The sequence below is a fragment of the Thermobia domestica genome, chromosome 11 (genome assembly GCF_964235325.1).
Source record: "Thermobia domestica chromosome 11, izTheDome1.hap1.1, whole genome shotgun sequence".
Taxonomy (NCBI): Eukaryota; Metazoa; Arthropoda; class Insecta; order Zygentoma; family Lepismatidae; genus Thermobia; species Thermobia domestica.
The window spans coordinates 2,557,690-2,579,048 of NC_137464.1; the positions used below are offsets into that span (position 1 = coordinate 2,557,690).

The following is a 21,359-nucleotide window of genomic DNA, read 5'->3' on the forward strand; positions in this document are numbered from 1 at the left end:
ATATTATAAAGCAGGCAGCGTTATTTCAATATAAATATATAATGAAAAATGTTCATGTAAATTAATTTTGAGTTCTACACAGAATACCCAAGCGATCAATCTACGGAACTGTACAGGTGTAACAACAGCTTATAGCTAAACTAAGTAAAGGTCAAGTTGTCCTCACTACCTCAATTGAGGTTTCATGCTTCATCAGCTGAAAATTTAAGTCCTTGTCACCTACACCTATCGTTAGATCTCGTAGTTCATCCCGGCTTTTGGAGGTTCTGTCCCGTGTCCGGCTTAGTAGTCGAGTCGGACGCCCATTTGTCCTGTTTTTCAGCTGTCTCATTATAAATGTTTTAACTGTCCATTATTCTGATGGCTCGATGGCTTTAGTCTCAGAACATTTCAGAAGTTGCAAATTATTTGGGAACGAAGGTCACAAAAGTGAAATAGCTGAAATGTATTGCTTTTTCTTGTCATGATCTCAAAACTCTCGAAAATAATACTTGTACTATTACACTTTATTCAATGTTGAAAGATTTGCATACAAGGCTTACAGATAGAATAAAAAACAAATTCTTTGGGTATGCCTTGAATTCCAAGATGAAACTATCAGGGGCGGATCCAGGACCGACTTCTGAGGGGGGGGGGGGCGGTGGGTTATCATACTGCTACTTAGAACTGCTTTTAACAGTTTCAAACTCTGGGAGGGTTTTATTTATATGTATAAAATAAAAAAAAGTTTCCTCTTCTGGGGGGGGCGGCAATTGCCCCTCCCTGGATCCGCCACTGGAAACTATGAGTTCCGTGTGATAAAACAAAGTGCCAATCTGATTTTTTGAATTGTTATAAAGTGGCTCGTTAATAGAGTCGAGAGCGGTACGATTTCAGTTAAACAAGAGATTTTCGTTGCTTTCACTTGGAAATCCTGACTGTTCTTTTGAAGATTTTGTTAGTTCTGTTGTGGCGTGTGATATTAAATCCACTGACATGAATGGACTTTATGAAGAATTCAAGGTGTTTCAAGAAGTAGCAGCCTCAGATATGTTCAAGAACTGTACAACTATTGAAGAAAGGTATTTAAAACTTTTCGAATGGGCGAAAACACCAAGCGAAGTCGGTTCATATATTCTTCCCATACAAAGTAGTAACGCTTACTGCGAACAGGTATTTTCATGAATGAATGCTGCTGCTTTGACAAAAGAACGCAACCGACTTAATATCTCCACAGTTAAGTGCGAGCTTCAAGCTTGTTTCAACTTTGAAGAAAAAGATTAGAATGAAGCGTGCAGTGACTTATTTAAAGAACTATTGCAGAACAAACGTCTGTTGAAAGCCGCTCGAGGACCAGAGAAATATCAGTGAGTTTAGAATTTTATTTCCCAGTTCTTGAGCCAAAGATGTCTAAATGCAATAAAAGAATTGAATTGTCATATATGGGGAAAAAGTTTACAAATTCATAAAGTCCGGCTTTCTAAGTCAATCTGTCCGGCTTTTTAATCATTGCCTTCTGGCCACCGTAATTCCAACCTTGAGAAATATCCTAATAGAAATAGTTACAGTGTATATTGTTGTTTTACGTTCCTTGTTCTAGAAACCTAGATACAATAAATCATGTTATTTCATGTCTGAATATTGTTCATTACATACCAGAAGCGGTTCTGTAATGTAGTTACAAAGTCACATGCCTTCCCAACTAACAGGGTTGGCAAAAACCATGGTTTTTATTTAAAAGAAACAGTTTTTTTGGTTTAAACCAGGTTTTTATGGTTTAAATAATTTGCTCTACATATTCATATCATATATGGACAGAAACAAGTTTGTTTCGCCTTGATATTATGCATCAACCGGGTTATGCTAGAAGGGGGTCGCATAAGCTTAAAGCGGAATAAAAACCGCTTCTCGAGTTACATCCGAGAGAAATTGTCCTCCATTTGAACTCGGAACCAGGACTAATTGGCCACAAATGCGATACGTCTGCCGATTCACACTCACTCACGAAGGAATCCTGATAAAAAAAAATACGTTGTACTGATCTTTACATGCTTCTTAATATAACTGTCAAGAGTCATTTCAGAAGGACAAAAAGATAAACAGTTGCACAAGTGAAACCATTACACAGAATTACATATGAACAATTTCAAAGTACGACGGAGTACAGGAGAACTAATTTAGTTCAAGTTAGTTAACAACGACTTTTATTGGTCCAAATTAAAGAAATACACCGACTTAATCTGCATATCAATAAGAAAAGTGAATAAAGATACGAATTATTTGAGTCCACTTTGGCTCAGACTCATTTATACATAAATAGATATCAAATATACTTATTTCACTAAATGCCTCTCGTGGGGTCTGTATGACCCCCCCCCTCACATACACACAAAGTACGGCATCTTCGATGTATTTTATCAATAGTAAACATTGAAACGAAACAATATTTAGAATTTTTCTTCGATTGCAATTACATAACAATAATAACTACAAAAAAATCACAAAATAAACATTTATAAACTTATAAAAAAAGTTGCTTTTGTAGTATAATCTTTTTGAGTAATGAATGAGGAATTTAGGTCTGAATATAATACGAATATACGGGAGTGAAACGTGATAACCCACAAATGTGTGTTCATCAAGATTTTACAAACACTTACACTTTTACGAACATTTTTTTTTTTTTTGTTTTTTGGTTTAAACCATTTTTTTTTTTGAAAAAACCAGCTGGTTTAAACCAGCCAACCCTGCCAACTAATATCCTCAAACATGAAGAATACCGGATTAAGCTATATATGGACATTTATTTCCGTATATGAATGAGGAAAGATCCAACAAAAATTTTAGTTATTCGAATATGGAGTCTGCAACCCTGATTTATATTCGCAAGAGATTTTGTAACATAATTTAAGTCACGATACTTGATGTTATCCGGTGTTCACTTGTTCTCCTTGGCTATTTGTCGCGTTAGCTTTTTAAACACTTGCCCTTACATACAATGTAATCACACTTTTAACGTGACTGAAGAAACATATTTTCTACCTACCTAGCCGGCGAGAGAGGAGATAGGTTGGTGGATGGAAAATGAATTGAAATGAAATCTTTGGGTTTAACATCCCACGCTTATGCCCTTTAGGCTGAGGACGATGATTAAAACAAGTGAAGGATGATGGAAGAATTGGTGGAATGAGAAAGTGGGAGGAAACGGGAGAACGCCGAGAAAACCTACGGACACGATGTTGACCACTTACTTGGCCGCGAATCGAATCAGGGACCCCACGCATAAGAGGTAAACGCTCTACCACTGAGACACCATGCTCCCCTCCCACACACACATGGAGTACAGAGTTATAGTAGTTATAATGGCATCGAATATATTAAATTTGGAATTTGAAGGCCAGATATTCAACCTTATTCCCATTCTACGAAAATTTAAGTTAGCAAGCATTTTGGTTACTATGTTAAGCTGGAAATGTTTTCAAAATCTACAGCACAGCGTATTTTGTGTAGAGGCTCAAGCGACTATTTATTTTATAGGTAGAGAACAAGTAACAATACACATAATGTGCAGGAACACACGCACTTGTTTCTATACGCGATCACGTTTTAGAGGTGAAATATGTGATGTTATACAACACGCAGAATGGTTGTTTTCCTTTTTAACGAACGCAACTAATGCATTCCATCAGCAAGTGCGCAGTTTTTTCATTCTCTTTTTCCCCCATGCTCTTCAAGCCACCAACTGTGCGTTGAAATGTGTGGATCTTACAATGAGTGTTCGGCGTAAATACGGTTCAATTCTATATTTAAAACCTTCCAAGTCGTTTCATCTGTGTATACAGTAGATCGCATTTCGAGATTTCTAAACCCATTTTCCATCTGCTCCAAACTGCAAAATGGTGGCGAATGGAAAACAAATATAGGAGACATCTTTGTTCTTGAAAATTTTTTATGTGATCTCCACGATTTCCTTTGCTATTATTATTATTATTATTATTATTATTATTATTATTATTATTAATAATAATAATAATAATAATAAATTAGCAGAGTACCCGTTCTTCGCATGGAGAGAATACATTTCATTTTGGACATAAAGAGGTGAATTTGGATTTAAACGGCATCGGAAGTGTCACTATTCGTCTCAGCGACCCCGAAAACTATGGATTCGACACTGATATTGGCCATTTTCGATCATTTTGAAATCTCTCTCACCCTCCCCTAAGTTACACCGTCAAAGTGCAATGATAAAAACTATCCCAGGCCCTAACCCCATCTATGTTGAAAATTTAATCGAAATCTGTCGGGTGGTTCAACAGTTAATAAGTCACAAGCCTAGTCACTTTCTTTTTTATATAAATATACAGATTGTTTCGTATTTTATCCACTTCTCATCTGAGCAGATAATATAAAAATATGTGGGCTATCCAAGTATATTACTATTTCTCTTGAGTTTTTCCTCTATTCTGGAGTTTGCAGGAACTGCATGTGTCCAATATTTACACTCTTTAATACCTTCACGATGACTTTCTTAAATTGCAGCTATTTCAAGTGCTATTTTAACGTCTTGTGGACCATTCCGGTATCCGTGATTCAACTATTGATCTTAAATTTCACATCTTTCATCTTCCATTGTTCTTTCATGTTTTCGTCTGCTTGTTTGTATTTTTCTTTCGTTCTTTTTGTTTCCTTTGGAGATTTGTTGTTTGGTATTGGGATGTCTAATGGGTGTACTTCTTTCTCTTCGTTTATTACTGTGATGTCCGGTCTGTTACAATGTACTTCTTTTTCGGTTAGTATTTCTCTGTACCAGTAAAACTCGTGTTTCTAGAATGGCTTCCATTAGGTATTTGTAATTCGCTACTACTTTTGGTATTATTTTCTGTTAGATTCAGTGTTCGTAGTTTGAGGGAAATTTCATAGGCAAATTTAGCAAAAAGGGAAAAAGGGATTTTTTTCGATTTATGAAAATCCAGGGAAATTCTCTAGCTGACTGACTGACCATTATAAATGCTAAAAATTTTCTTTGTTCTTCAGATAGAAACCTATAAAAAGACAACAGTTTGTGTATATGTTCAAAGTAGCATAATTCGCATCCATTGTTAGCGGGTGTATTTGATTTTTGTAAAATAATAATAATTATTATTATTATTATAATATGGTTAATACTTCTTTTGATATAGCTAAATGACTCTTGTAAAAGAAAAGGGAAAATTGTGTCAGTCGAGCGAAATTTTCTTGAGGAAACCTACAAACACATTCAGATTAGATGGTTAGTTCTTGATGTAAACTTGTGGCTACTTTGGCGTGTCTTTCCTCATATTTATTGCAGGGATGCAAATAAGCAATAAAATTATACTCGCCCAAGAAAAAAGCTATCAGCCCACATCCCACAATAAAAATAATTTACTTACATTCATTATGATATTAAATACTCGCTCGCACGGATGAACCACTCGTCCCGGGCGAGTAGGGGAGTGGTTATTTGCATCCCTGATTTAGTGTATTATTATTATTATTATTATTATTATTATTATTATTATTATTATTATTATTATTACGCGTCCACTTGTGACATGTTGTATTGTTTCTGGATATATTCGACATGTGCATTTGTCACCTTGTATTCTAATGTTTTTCAACGTGTTTTTTATGCTGTTTTGAATTACTGTCTGGTCTTGTATTCTTTGAAAAATGAAATTAAAATTTTAGTTTAACGTCCCACGATTATGCCCTTTCGGCTAAGGAAGACGATAATTAAGACAAGTGAATGATGATGGAAGAATTGGTGGAATGAGAAAGTGAAAGGAAAAAAGGAGTACTCCGACAAAAGCCATGGACACGATATTGTCCACCACAAACTTACTTGGCCGGGGACTGAACCAGAGACCCTACGCACCAGAGGTAAGCACTATCACTGAGAAACCGTGCCTTCTTTGTATTCTTTGCACAAAGCCTTCTGTCTGTGGGTACAAGTATTTTCATCCATTAAAATGTCGTATCTCTGTACATATTCTTGGTTAACTTGTTCCGGGAATCGTTTACGTAATGAGGTTTCTCTTCATCGCTTCCTTATATCCTCAGTTGTTTGTAATGCTTGTATCACTTTCAATTCCTCTGACTGGCTTAGATGGAGTGGTGCCTATTTGTGGTTTGCTCTGTGTAGTTTTGAATTTTCTTGATTTTTGTACAAGTAGTGTTTTTAATATTTGGACCTGCCTGTGATGTAAATTTCGGATATCGATTAGACCTCGTCCTCATCCCCTTCTTGGTAATGAGACACTTTCTACAGCCGCTCGAGGATGGAGTATTCTGCTCACTATCATATTGTTCTCGCTTTCCTTTCAAGTTATGTTAATACATTACTCTGTGAGTCAGGGGTAAAAGTGAATCTAAAAAGGTCACACCGTCCCTCGTACCTATCTTTGACCATTGTTGTTTAAAAAAGAAGAAAAAAGAAAAAGAGGAAAGAAAGAGAAAAGAAAGAAAAAGGAAAGGAAAGAAAGAGAAAATAAAGAACAAGAAAGGAAAGAAAGAAAAAGGAAAGGAAAGGAAGAGAAAAGAAAGGAAAGAAAGAGAAAATAAAGAAAAAGAAAGGAAATAAAGAGAAAAAGAAAAAAAGAAAGAGAAAAGAAAGGAAAAGAAAGGAAAGAAATAGAAAAGAAAGAAAAAGAAAGAAAGAGAAAAGAAAGAAAAAGAAAAGAAAGAAAGAGAAGAAAGAAAGAAAGAAAGAAAAAAGAAAGAAAAAGAAAGAAAAAGAAAAAGAAAGAAATGGAAGGACACTATATGTAGATATTTTTTGAACTAGGGGAACGACGTCCCCATGTTTCCCTTCACTTTTACCCCTACTCTGAGTGAGTATGTTTAGAAGAGCTGGTACTGCAAATGTATTAATATCTCTACTTAAGTTATTATTATTTATACGTAATTCAAAAAACAATAATGACAATTTTGGGAAGTAATACTGACAAAGTTGTACTCAGAGACAGATCTAGAAGGTAAAAACTGAGAGACAGCTAGACCCCAGCCTATCATAGGTATATCATGAACTTTCAAAAAATATATAAATAATAGCTTAAATTATTTTTATCATTCAAAAAAAAAAAAAAACTGGGGGACCTAGGTCCCAATGCTATACCCGCCACTGGTTCTACTCTTTTCACATCTATTAGATTCTCACTGATTTCGTTTTAGTAAACTTCATCTTTTCTTCTCAAATCTGTACTTACATGTCTTCTAGTCGTTTTTTATTATCATAGTATTTCTGTCCTCTTCACAACAGCTTAAGTAAGTTCATTTTGTTTTCTTTCCTTGAGTTTATTCCAGAACTTCCAAAATACAAGTTCTTCCTTAAATATTTCCTTGCCGTTCGTATTCTTGCTTTCTGCTTTTGTTCATCTCTCAATTAGCAGTTTATTGATACCAATAATATGGTCAAATACATTGGTGTCAGCAGCATAAATTTTGGGGGCAGAGTACCGAGGGGACTAGGGTGTATGGAATACCCCCAGGAAAGTAGTGGTCCTCTACCGGAAAATTAAAAAAAATAGTCTTCGTACATTGCATCTTAAAGCATTTTTGGCTTAAAAAGCAAACAAAAACTTAAACATTGTTGTGCTTTATTTTTACCTTTGATAGTCTTTTTTTTTTTTTTTTTTTTTAATGTGGTACTAAAATTAGAAACAAAGTTTTGAAAGCAGGTTTTAGATTTATAACCCTACAACTAATGTAAATGAGGCTCAACAGCAGGCGTGGATTCAAGGGGGACTATAGGGGCTATAGATCCCCCCTTTACACTCAGGTAGACCCTATACACTGGATAAAATTTGCTTCAACCCTGCTTTACACTGGATAAAGCGGCAAACTATGGTTTAGCCCCTCCCTTGATCATATCCTGGATCCGCCAGTCCTCAACAGTGTAGGGTTAAAAATTACTTGAAAATTATGTTTCTTTAGCTAAACCAAACTCGCTTTGCTCCTCGCAATCTAAACAAAAACAGTTTTTTTACTTCAGTTTACTCCAGATTCACCTACATAGGGCCAAAAACTGACTGCCTTTTTTCAGGTTTGGAAATAAACTTTTGTGTTATTTTTTTCATACCCACTTTAACATTTGTGAACGTAGCAAACTGTAGCATGATTGAGTCATAGTTGACCTAAGATACTTTAAATATTGGGGTGGGTGGGTGGGTGGAAAATAGTTTTACAAATTTGAGGGGACATATCCCCGGTGAGATTGACGCCCATGGTCAAATACTATATTTTGCCCAGTTAAAAAAGGATCTGTAAATCTGAAAGAAGACTGGCTCCACATCCTCATTAAATTTGTTACTACGCAAACACTCACGCACCTATTATAAATTCGATACAGGCTGAGATTAAGGAAGTGATGTGGCATAAATTAATTAAAAGATCCCGTTTCCATCCTGTCTTCTTCCAGCCGGCCGAATCATAATGTACTGTTGACCATTGAGGCAGAAACACTGCTTAAACTAAAACTGAGTTTTAAGCGCAGAGTGTTTTACAGACCTGCTAGAAAATGAACATCTTGATTCCCTTCCTTTTAGACATTTAAAAATAAAGATTGAAGTACAACTAATCAGGATATTTTTTCGAGAAGAGAGGGGCAAAGAACCATACATATAACAATTAGGTGACCATGATTGAGGTCATATTATTCAGCTCAAAATCTTTTGTCGTCGCGAATTCTGTCGAGGAATTTGAAGTTTAAAATATATAAAACGATAATCATACCTCAGTTCAGTATGATTGAGAAGCAGAGTCGCATACTCTGAGCGAGGAACGAAGATGCTGAGACGACTATTCGGACCCAAAAGAAACGGGAAGGGGGAATGGCGGAAACTTCATAACGAGGAACCGCATAATTTATATCGTCTAGCAAATATTGTTAGGGTCATCAAGTCTAGGTCATGTAGCCAGAATGGAAGGAAGTAGAAACTCTTTCAAAGTTTTAACTGGACATCCAGTCGGAAAATCATCATTAGGAAGACCATAGTGCAGATGGCAGGACAACATTAAGATGGATCTCTCAGAAATAGGAATACAAAGTAGAAACTGGATCCAGTTGGCTAAAAACAGAAATCAATGAAGAGCTTTCGTGAACGTGGCATTGAATCTAAGGGTTCCATAGACCATAGAGCGAGTGAGTTAGTGTCGAGATTGAGCTCTGATACAATGTGGAAGGGAGAAAATACTTGCATTAGGTACACTTCTGCCAAATGGTCAAAGTATTTGTAAAGCGTTAACATACAACCTTCGCTTTTGTATGGTAATTTCGTCACTTCCGATGACAAGCGAAGTGCGAGGTTTCAAAAGTTACATTTGCAGTTTCAGTCAGTATGGCTGCTCGGTAAAGAAAACACAGGTATCATTAAGTACCATCATCATCATTAAGTATTCTGCCATTATTGGCAGGTCACTTGCTGACACTTAGAAACTTCCATTTTCCACGGCCTTCAGCTAATCTCTTCGCCTTTAGGTTAAGATTTTTCTGTTTTGATACCGTTCATGAATTGTAGCCGCCTTCGTCCCCTCCCTCTCTGTCTTGCCACCATACTCTATTGCACGTCTCTCCTGATACAAATTTCTTCTTAACCACTGTTCCAACTAGTTTCTATCCCTCTTCTTAATACCTAAAATTGTTCTTTTTTTGCCCAACATTTCTAAGACCCTCTCATTCGTTTTCTGCTAGACACAATTTTTTCTCCATTCTTCACAACATCCACATTTGCAAAACTGACAGTCGTTTTTCATTATTTTTGCGTAATGTCCATGCTTCTGACCCATACCGTGCAACACTCCACACGAAATATTTTATGAGTCTTTTTCTCAATCTTTTATTCAAAATTCCACAAACTAGTATTTTCTTCAAACTAGTTTCTTCTTCCTTCTTTCGCCAATCCTATACTTGCTTTTATATTTATATTCATGCAATATGCTTATTTATCTTTTCTTACCTTTGATGTGTTTATTGTTACAGTTCAGTGGTATTTTTGCCCCTCCATAAAATGAATGTGTGTCTGGTTTTTACATATTCTCTGTTAGAAGTCATCTCTAATAGCCTGGACTAAAACCGCACAAAAAGCTTAAGAGATCAGTTACGATTAGTTCTACATCCACAGTACAGCAAAGAATTAACAAACACAACTAAATTAACCCCAAATATATATTGAAAGTAATCTTACCGAGTTCTTTACATAGGTTGACAACAGCGTTGAATGTTTTGATGGAGAAGTCCACCCGACAGTCCAGAAACCGTAGATCTGGCAGCTGAACTCGTAATATTTTGTGCATAGGTGTGAAGTGAAGAATCGCATCTGCTTGGACTCCATATTGGTCCAACGTTGACCTCGTCCTCGTCAGCCACATGTTACGCTTTGGCCACCACAGGGCATGGTCAGACCAATCCATTGCTATATCTGCAAGAGAAAAGAAAATACGGTAAGGCTTCAAGTTCCTACCACATTAAATGTTACAAAAATATATATATATATATATATATATATATATATATATATATATATATATATATATACGGAAAACCGTCTAGTTTCATGTTTAAAGAAACAAACTTCAATCAGATGACCGAAAAAGAAAACAATTTGTCTTTAACTGAAAAAAAAATACAGTAATAACTGTAAGCAGCCATTTGCCGGGAAAAAGATAAGATGTCTCTCCTTTGGAATGTCTCCCCAGCAATTCCACTGTCCGGGTATATTATCCTCTGCTGCTATGTACAGGGTTCCTACTGGTTAGGGAAGTCAGGAAAATCAGGGAAAATGGTGCAGGTCAGGGAATTTTAGGGGAAAAGACTGGAAATCAGGGAAAGTCAGGGAAATTTTATAAAATATATTTTTCTAATATTAATTGTATACCAATTTCACCTTAGCCAGCCATGATAATGGACGTTGTTCAGATTTTTATGGAAGGTAAGTGGAATATACCTATGAGCAATTTATTACTATTTGTCTCTATAGAATAACTGTTCTCATATATAAATATTCACCGTTATTTATTCCCTATTTGTATGTCAACGTCATCCGACACCTGTCATGAAGGTCGGGGAATTTCCTGCCAAAGGTCAGAGAGAAGTCAGGGAAATAGATTCCTTCAGATCAGTACGAACCCTGATGCAGGGGCGTCACTTGGGGAGGCAGGGAGGGACATTTGTCCCCCCTAAGTTTGAGATTTATATAGATTTTATCAATAGAATAGTAGTAAGTCAGTGAAAAACGCGAAATTTTACTTATATCAAGGGGTCTTGCCCCCCCCAAGCCCAATCTGAAATGACGCTACTGCCATGATGTAAGCCCGCAAAAGAAATATGTACTATTGGTTGCTTACAGGCAGCAAGGTATTTAAAAACAATCAGAAACGTCCACAAATTTTGATTTCCCTTCCTCCGAGCCGAAAATGAAAAAAAAAAAACGGCCTCGTACGTGATTAGATCTGATGAAGATCTCTCCGTGTACCAAATCTGGTGGCTCAAGCTGACTTTTCAATGCGAGAAGCTTATGACGGACAGACAGACACACATTATCATTAAAGATAATGGTCACCCTAGTGCAGTTAAAATTATTCGATTTTCTACCATTGTTCGAATGTCCGAATATTCATTTTCAATATTCGGATAATGAGTAATCCGAATTTTAACAAAACTATATTCATACACACCCTCAAATTTGAACTCAATTCAAAAACCGAGACAAATTTTTTGTATAGATTGAGAAAACCGAACTCACATTATGACTACAAATATAGTGCTTTCTAAATGAACACATCTCCAATGGCCCTAGAAAGTATTATTCTACACAGATTTCAATTTTTACTAGGTATACTTGCATGACAGGATTTCCTTCGTTACCCACTGGCAAATAAGTGTCAGTGAGCAATACAAGGGATTAGGCGAGGCGCATATGCTGATGCTATTTGGGGTCACTTCTTCGTAAAGTACACGAAGAGAAAAAATCGAGTGCTTTTACAAGGAAAATCTGTAGATTCCAGGTACACACGTCTTTACTGACGCTGCTCTTGCCACAATAGGCAAAGTTTCAATCCTAGAAAATCCGTGTTGTAGTGAAGACTTTCTGGACTGTCTAGTGGATGTACATGTATATCAAAGCACATAACCATGATTTTCTGTATCCTGCACATGGCAACGGAGGGCAATAATTTCCATCCATTTGCGGGCGTACAGATTGGTTGTGGCTTAGCAACAGACCTGTACATAGCCTGGTACAATCCGCGGCAAACAACCTGCAACTTGAGGATGTAAGTGTATTGTGAAACTACGCCTAACAGCACAGGGAATGAACATAAAGTCTAAGTGGAACGAATCATGCCAGGATAAACCTCGGCCAGTGTTGGGAAGTAAAGTAACGCAAGTAACGCGTTACTTGTAACGCGTTACTTTTTAAGTAACGTTTCCTAGTAACGCGTTACATCTTTTCCAAAGTAACTGTAACGGTAACGCGTTACAAATTTTTAAGTAACGTACCTAGTTTGCGTTACTTTTTCCGCGTTACATTTCGGATGAGTAACTACAATATATGTATATTTTTTTCGGAAACAAATGTTTCTTTCCTGTAAGTGAATTTCTCAGAATGAAACAATCGAGCATGAACTATTGACCGACAGTTACAGACACACAGAGAACAGATAAGTTCGTAGTGCCACTTGCTGTTTTTTGAAGATGAAGACAGCCTTAGGGAAATCACGTGTGCTGATTGCAAGCACCTGGAAGATTTTGTCGTAGATTTTGACAGCTCCAAATCAATACATTCAGTGAGTGAAATAGGAGTGCAATGATACTGGTAGTCTATTTTACTTTGATTGGTGTTGTTTTTATAAAGATGGAGAACGAAAATATTTTACTGTTCGAACATTTGAAAGAATACTTTTTCTAAAGAGCTGAGGATGATGGTGGACAGAATTTAAAAGTAAAGTGTCTGAAGTGCCCCGGCGGAAAATATTTATCAACAACTAGGGTGCCATAATTAACGATTTACAGTCAGGGGCTAATATGAATAAACTGTGTTCTGATGAGCAGGCCTACTTTATTACTAGAAAATAGTTTGCTGATGGTATGTAATATTGGAGTTCTTTCAGATCAGTTTCAAGTCGAGTTTCGAGTCAAATCAAGGGTAATATCCTCGAGTCGAGTTCCGAGCCGATTCAGTTTTTCCCGTCGAGTTTCGAGTCAGGTCGAGTTTGATAAATGGCTTGTTCGTTTTAACTCGTCTTGAAATCATGGCCTGATTACACTGGAAAACGAAAGCCATGAGAAATGTAAGCTAAACAGTAATATGGAATACTCTTAGTGTTGCTCACGAGAAGGGACACTGCTCGCATCTCGTCTCGTCTCGATAGCGAGACCACAAGAGCTATTTTTTTAACAAGCTCAGCTCGGCTCGACTCAACTTAGAAGATGGCTCGAGCCGGCTCACTTGGGGTGAACCACCGGCTCGAGCTGGCTTGGTAGGGATGAGCCATTTGCTCGGTTCGGCTCAACTGAGCCGAGGGCTCTAGCCGAGTCGGTTGAGTGAGCTGTTGGCTCGGCTCACTTCTTGGTTCGGGTCGATAGTGAATGAGCTGTGAGCCGAGTTGCTCGAGTCGTTGACAATTCGGGCCGAGCAGTTTTGAAGATATTTGGCCAGTGCCCTATAACACTTAACAGTGTTTGGCTCGAGCCCGAATACTCAATCTAGACCCTCAACCCAAATTCAGAAGCTCGTAAACAATGTCCTTGACTCCTAGACTTCACGACTACCGAGGTTGGTAATCAACTAGTTTTTTAGTATTCAAATACAAACCGCCCATCTTTCATTTTTACATACAGTGTTGTTATAATTAATAATAATAATAATAATAATAATAATAATAATAATAATAATAATAATAATAATAAAAGTTGTAGTAGTAGTAGTGTCATTGATAATAATTATACTGTCTATGTAATATACTTGAAGAAGTACTCGAAGCTACACACCGGATTTGGCTCGAATCGACTCGAAACTCGACCCCAATTCGAGTCAAGTTGGAGGAAATTTTTCGAGCCTAGTTCTCGGTTCGATCTCAAAGGTGTCTGTTTCTAGTCGAATCGAGTTTCAAAGAAAACTCGCACGTGTCCATCCCTACAAGTAACGCAGTATGGCATTTTATCAATGTTACATTATATTGAAATGTTCATATATCAAGTAAAAATTTGTCCTTATATTTACATAAAGCGACTCAGAACGTGCAATAATAATAATAATAATAATAATAATAATAATAATAATAATAATAATAATAATAATAATAGCGGTAGTAATAGTAGTACGGAAAATTGAAGTCATATTTTTTTCACATTTTTAAAGTTTTGGACCTAAAAGTAACGCGTTAGTAACGCGTTACTTTCGAAGTAAAGTAACTGTTACTTTTTTGGGGCAAGTAACGCGTTACTAACGCGTTACATTTTAAAAGAAAGTAAAGTAACTTGTAACGCGTTACATTTTTACAAGTAACTTACCCAACACTGACCTCGGCCTCCACCCGTGCACACTTATTTTGGAGCAAAAGACTTTGTCATTTCACAATAAACTTATGTGCTCATGTTGCAGGTTTTTTGCCGCGGATTGTACAGAATATCTTATGTGTGATACAGAGTCCTCCTAAATGTTGCTTCTCCGGATTTTGCAGACTAAAACTCACCCCCCCCTCTCTCATATTATATATATATGTATGTTTGTGTGTGTGTTTATAATGTGAATATGTATATTCAGATATATGTATCGGAATTAGAATATTTCTTTCTTAGCATTTCCTTTTCAGAAGTTGTACACAGGCATAACCTCTGAATAAGAGATTACATACCATGAATGGGGATAATTCATTTACTCTTGTGATCAGATAAAAACACTAAAAGGAATATTTAGCGTTTCTAGTTTCAAAATGGCTACAGCTTTGCACATATATAACAGGGTTAGCAATAAAAACCAGTATGTTCTCTTTCTTTCTGCTATCTTTGTTTGTACAAAGTATATTTTATGTGTTAGTGGAAACATTAGAAGAAAAAAATCTTGGCACTGGTACCACTAGTCGCTCCGTACTGTCTGTGCGTAACTCAATTATACATTCTACAATACGCTCCAACACTTCCAGAAAATTACACTGGAAAGGAAGAGAGTGAAAAAGACGAAAGTTTCAAGAGTTATGTGACCACACACATACACGGCACAGTAATAACTTATGCATTTCTTTTGTTTGGAACTTGAATTATTTGTCACATGAAGTTCGAGAAGTTGTTCCCATCATGGAAACAGGCTAAAGGGGAAAATGGAAGAAAACAAACAAAACTGGTTCCTTTTCTCATTTCAATTTGCTAATAGCAATGCAATTTCATTTTACTACACTTTCATTACTTTGTAAATTATACAACGAATATTTGTATCATTATTACAAATGACAAATTACGTTTTAGGAGGAAATGCAGCGATACGTAACGAATTTTATTCCGAGTCATGGGTGTCTATGTATTTTATTATTTTTATAATGGGCAAGGGCATTTTTTTTTTCACTGTCGCTTTACATGTATACACATACACCCCTCAGGAGGGTCATTTCGTGATTTGTTTGAGGGCAAGGGGAGGGGAGGGTAAGAATCCATAACAACATAAGAATTTCATTAGTGTATCAGTATACAATTGATTAAAGTATACTGTATGCATTTTTCGAACTCATGGGTTAATTACTCCCCCTGTTCTCTTCACATAACGCCACTAACACTCCGACATCTTAAATTTATATCTTGACATTGCCATGTGTGTCTGAAACATCAGTAAACGATTTAATTACACCATATATCATGGGACCGACTTCTGGGGAAGGGGTTGTCATACTGCTACTTTTAAGGGCTGCAAACTTTGGGATGGGTTTTATTTATATATATAAAATAAGAAAGTTTTCTCTTCTGGGGGGGGGGCGATTGCCCCGATCGCCCCCCCCTGGATCCGCCCCTGCCATATATGCATGCTTTCGTGAGTGCAGCTATTTTCAAACTGATATTCCAAGGTTCTGACGCATCTTTAGTCTCACAACGCAACGATTGTGTGACTAAGTAGTGGTCACCTACTGTAGTCTGTGATGCCAACTGTAGAAACATGTTTCTAAACGTAGGAACATTCAGACCTTGCTAACCGTGGCCTCCCGGAAAAACACCATATTTACACGGATAGGAAGGATTGCGTGCTACAGAGAAATTTAGATGTCGGTGGTAGTTCACTATCAGAAGGACCATCTCTTCCGAATTGGCTTAAATGGAGTAGACCCAGACGAAGTGTGTTTTGGGAGAAAGCAGCAGTTCTTCGGTAGGCACGTTGGCGAATATCATACAGGGTCGTATCCAGAAGTAGTAGGACTGATTTTTTTTTTTTTTTTAATTATTGAACATTTTGGTATATCGACTTAATACTCTTCAAAACAGGCCCCTTGGGCATTCACACACTTCTGGTAGCGAGCCTTCCAGGTCGCGAAGATCTTCTGGAAGTCGTCCTCCGGGATGCCGTTCAGCGCCTTCGTCGTTGCCGCTCGGACCGCTTCCACCGAGTCGAAACGATGCCCCTTGAGCTGCCTCTTGATACGGGGGAACAGGAAGAAGTCCGGCGGTGCCACATCAGGGCTGCAGGGGGGAGGGGGAGGCAACGTGGAAACGCCGAATTTCGTCATGAGATCCCTCACAATCCACGCGCTGTGGCACGGCGCGTTGTCATGATGGAGCTTCCATTTCCCCACCAAGTCTGGTCGCACGCGTGTGATCCGATTTCGCAGCCGTGTGAGCACTTCCACGTAAAATCTTGTATTTACACTCTGTCCAGGAGGTACAAACTCCTTATGGACAATGCCACGACGGTCAAAAAATGCAATCAACATCGATTTCCCGTTCGATTTAGACATTCTGGCCTTCTTTTTATGGGGCGATTGTGCGGATCATGGTATCCTCCTTGTAGGCCTGCGTAAGCATGTCCTTAGTTTCGGTCTCCGATTTTCCCAGTTCGACGCAAAACTTGATGACGTACCACTGCTCCAAATTTCGCTCCATCGCAACTGACGACGAGGCGTCACAACAGGAGGTCACTAGGGATGGCCACAAAGTTCCGGTTCCCGTAGATCCGGTTTTCAGAACCGGTTCCGGACCTAGATCCGAATCTTAGGAACCGGTTCCAGACCTGGATCCGAAAACCCGGTTCCAGAACCGAATCTTAAGAACCGGTTCCAGATATGAATCTGAAAACCCGGTTCCAGAACCGGATCTTAGGAACCGGTTCCAGACCTGGATCCGAAAGCCCCAAAGACCCGTAAAGGAGGCATAAAGTTCACCTTCAAAAATAATGCAAAGAGGACCATGCGCTTGTGCCTTCCCCGCCAGACCAGCTTGTGCCCCCAGAAAAAAAAATTTTTCCACCAGTGAGTGTTTAGCCAAATGAGTTGGCCAGTTTGCCTGTTTAACCAATGAGTTTGCCAGTTACCCAGTTTATTTGATGAAACAAGCTGCCGCCACCTGGGCGTCTGCCTGTCGCTTCCACCATTTCATCTAGCATACTGTTCACAGCTTGCCAGCAGCTCAGGTTTAGCGTAGGGATGGTCACAAAGTTTGGGTTCCAGACCTGGATCCGAAGAACCGGTTCCAGACCTGGATCCGAAAAACCGGATCCGTTCAGACCCGAAAATCAGTTCCACCAGGAACCGGTTCTGGCCATCCCTAGAGGTCACTAACACAGTGGCCCACACTCATCTAACGCACACAGGCGACTGCCGCCTATCGACACCTGTTCCCAAGGCTCTCCTCCATAACACGCGGCCTTGCAGCGCCCCCTACATGCTCCGCGGGAAAAAAATCAGTCCTACTACTTCTGGATACGACCCTGTAGTGATTGGTAGGGCAACCTGTACATTGGTTTCAAGCGTGGTCACAATGACTAAAAGCTGGGATACTGTAGGGTGGAAGGGAACGGGAAACTACCATCTATTTTTTCCCTAGTTTGCTGACAACAAAAAGAGAACATATTTGGTCAGCTGAAGACCTTGAAGCATAGAAGCTTCTCAGCTGAGGCAAGTGACCTACCAATAATGGCAGAATAGCCTACCTATGATGATGATGATAACCGTAGGGATAGATTTCGTAAATTGGAAGGGAACGCAGAGATTTAAAAAAAAAACTGAAAGAGTTAAAAAAAAAATAAAGTGCAAGTAACTGTAATATTGGTGATTAATGGTCAATGTCACCGTACTTGACACTATCTTGACAAACTGTAATTGCAGCTAAGTTGCCAACCCTGGTTTTGATCGACTCAGATTCTAACTTCCAAAAAGAAGGAAGAAAAGTATTTTAGAATTTGAGTTGACTGTGACGAACTTCTTTTGTTGTATGATATTAAAACAAAGATGAAAAACAGAATTGGGGCCAGAACTTCCTAATTCAGAACTGTTGTAGTTATAAATTCATCCCAGAAGACAAAAGGAAGAGAATGCAGAACGGATCAGCACACATTTCTCCATACCCTTATAATTTCAAGACTCGGCTAAACCGGAATAGGTGGGAACCCTAACCATGTCGGTCCCGGCGTCCTCCAGAGGGGACCAAAAAAAAAAAAAATCGACATTATTATTTCTTTACAACTTTAAAATGAGACTGGCAACATTGAAAACTGTTCACAGGGCACGAACATTGAAAACTGTTTACAGGGCACGATCATATATGGATCATCCCCTGTAAACAGTTTTCAACGTTGCCAGTCTGATTTTAAAGTTGTAAAGAAATAATAATGTCGAAACATTTTATGTCCCATGTGGGGGACACCGAGACCGAAATGGCTAATCACGAGGCAACTGCAAAGCAGTACAGAATATAATTATATTTGTTTCATGATAACTGCTGGCAATGTTTTTTAAAAACATACTTTTGAATGGGGAGAAGCATAAAATATTTACGTTACGTTTCCTTAATTACTTTCACTCATTATTGAAATGCTGATATTACAAGAAACAAATGTTTGGTGTGCATGCGTCATTTAGTGTAGCTGCTGATTTACTGAACACGCGGCTGCAGATAACAAACGTACGCTATTGTGCAATATGCAAAACAACCGAGATACGGCACAGCTATAGAATATTCCATTGTAAATAGAAGAATGATCGCACGTTCAAGGCCAGTAGTCAATCAATTCCTCTATTGTCACAGAAAATTAAAATCTCGGCGGATGCTTTGAATGTCAATCGACGTGGTTATTAGAAAACGATCAATTTCAATACGGAGCAAAATCTCTATTTATTTTATTTATTTATTTATTTATTTACTTATTTATTTATTTATTTAGGAAGACGTTTAACAAGATTTATCAACTCAAAAATCAACACTTTCAACTTTAGTGTTCGAAAAGGTTTCCAATGTTTCATAGGAAAGCTAGAAACAAATATTGAAGTACTGTCTATTTAGTCCCCCTCCCCCCCAAAAATCAATTGATTAGTTTCCATAAAACTGTGAAACATACACAGACAAAAACGAGGGTTAATGCAAAAGTTATGGCAACTTTTTTTGATTATGCCGGCTAGGCTAAAGGAGACTGTGATGAGAAATTAATGAAATGGTGGAATGAACGAAGTGAGAGGAAACGGGAGAATCCCGAGAAAACCCCGCGCACACGGTGTTTGTCTACCACAAAATCAACTTGGCGCGAGCTGGGATCGAACCAGGGACCCTACGCACCAGAGGTGAACATCTACAGTGAGCCACCGGGCCCTTAAACGAAAATGGGAACGAAGCAAGAAACTCATAAATATGCAAATGGAAGATTAGTACATATATAAACGTTGTATGTATGGAGTTGGATGAATACGCATATTCCCATCACGAAAATTAATACAACGAATGCTTTTCTATATAATATCCGTACTTTTTTTATTAACTTCAATGCTGTGGTGCGATTCTTGTGGATAATACTAAAATATAAAATACTGAAATAGGTTAAGTGTTCATAACATTTTTATAGAAAAGAATATGCTTTCCTTTTTTAAAAAATACAACAAATCTTTCTAAAGACTTTTAAAAATTTTGGATGAAATTCTATTCATGCGTAACCAAGAATAAAACCAAGAGGAGCTCTATCTTATAGAATCACTTTGTAAACTCTTACATCTTCAGGTAACTCAAGTGATTGTATACGAGACTGCTCCTCATGCTTTTTTGTTTTTAGTCACACTTAGGTAGTTTTAAATAATTTTCTTCAGTTTTTATTTACAAAGTGTTTTTCTTAAAATATCTACGGTATTTCAAATGTTATAAGAACTTTTGAAAATCTGAAATAATGTCCGTCGTTGTGAACGTTAACCCCTGTGTAATAGATATCCCACATTACTCAAACATAAAGCTGGTTGCATACGAAAAGATTGATATAGATTTTTAAAATGAAACCAGTGATCTATATTTTAAATAGATATAACTATATAAACGTAACAATGGAATATTCTCTTGTCAGGCGACTTAGGTCGCTGTGCAAAATTTCCTCATTGTTTAATGTGTAACAATGAGTTAAGGCTGCAGAATTTGAGAACACTGTTAAAGGATTGAAGATTTTAAAACAGCATGTAAGAATAGATCAAATGAAGCATTATTCATTAATACAAACGAACCAAATATAATTGATCATATGTCTACTACTGACAACAATTAAAATCTATCACACTGACCGACGGGGGAAAATAGCCTCGCTCCTGACGTCCCTATTAAGATTCAGTCAAACATTATAATTTTCTTTGTTGCATATTTTAATGGCTATACAGAGATTAATGTTTCACGAGTAAATAAATGTTCTCTGTGTGAGCACCTACTGAAGTCCAAAAGATAGTATTCTCACGTTGTCATCTTCGATGTGGGAAATCCTGGATAGATTCTAGGTGAGAGCTCACATAGTATGGATTTCCCTTTAGTAATGCCCATCAGATCCCACTAAGATTCTTACATTTCTGTGAATATTGCAAAAATCAAATACTCGTATTCTAATATCTTTATGTAATTATCTTTCCCATTATTTAATACACATTATTTAGAGGCTGTTTCTTGTTCAGTAGCTACGTTCAAAATGTCATTTTCATAAGCATTCTGGCAACATTGACATGCCACTTATTGCAGACTAAGAATGAGAAGCTCGTATGCATTGGGGTTCTCAGTTAGCCTTTTCGTCTATCAGTATTCTTTTAAAAGCAACCACCAGTTTTAGCTTTGTCTTTCCCTCCGTCTTTTTCCTTTCACTATGCAATCAAAATACACTTTTTTTATCAAACATGTAATCAGTTTTTTTTTCCTTCTTCATACACGCAATATTATT

At 37.6% G+C, this 21,359-nt stretch overlaps 1 protein-coding gene across 1 annotated transcript in view; it reads right to left on the reverse strand.

Annotated features, from left to right (window-relative positions):
- Positions 1–21,359, reverse strand: part of LOC145663820 (unc-112-related protein-like) — a 250,900-nt gene that overhangs the window by 64,784 nt on the left and 164,757 nt on the right. Inside the window, exon 2 of the mRNA XM_081729912.1 lies at positions 10,185–10,418. Within this exon, the coding sequence (XP_081586038.1) occupies positions 10,185–10,418 (234 nt within the window). The remainder of the gene's footprint in view (positions 1–10,184; positions 10,419–21,359) is intronic.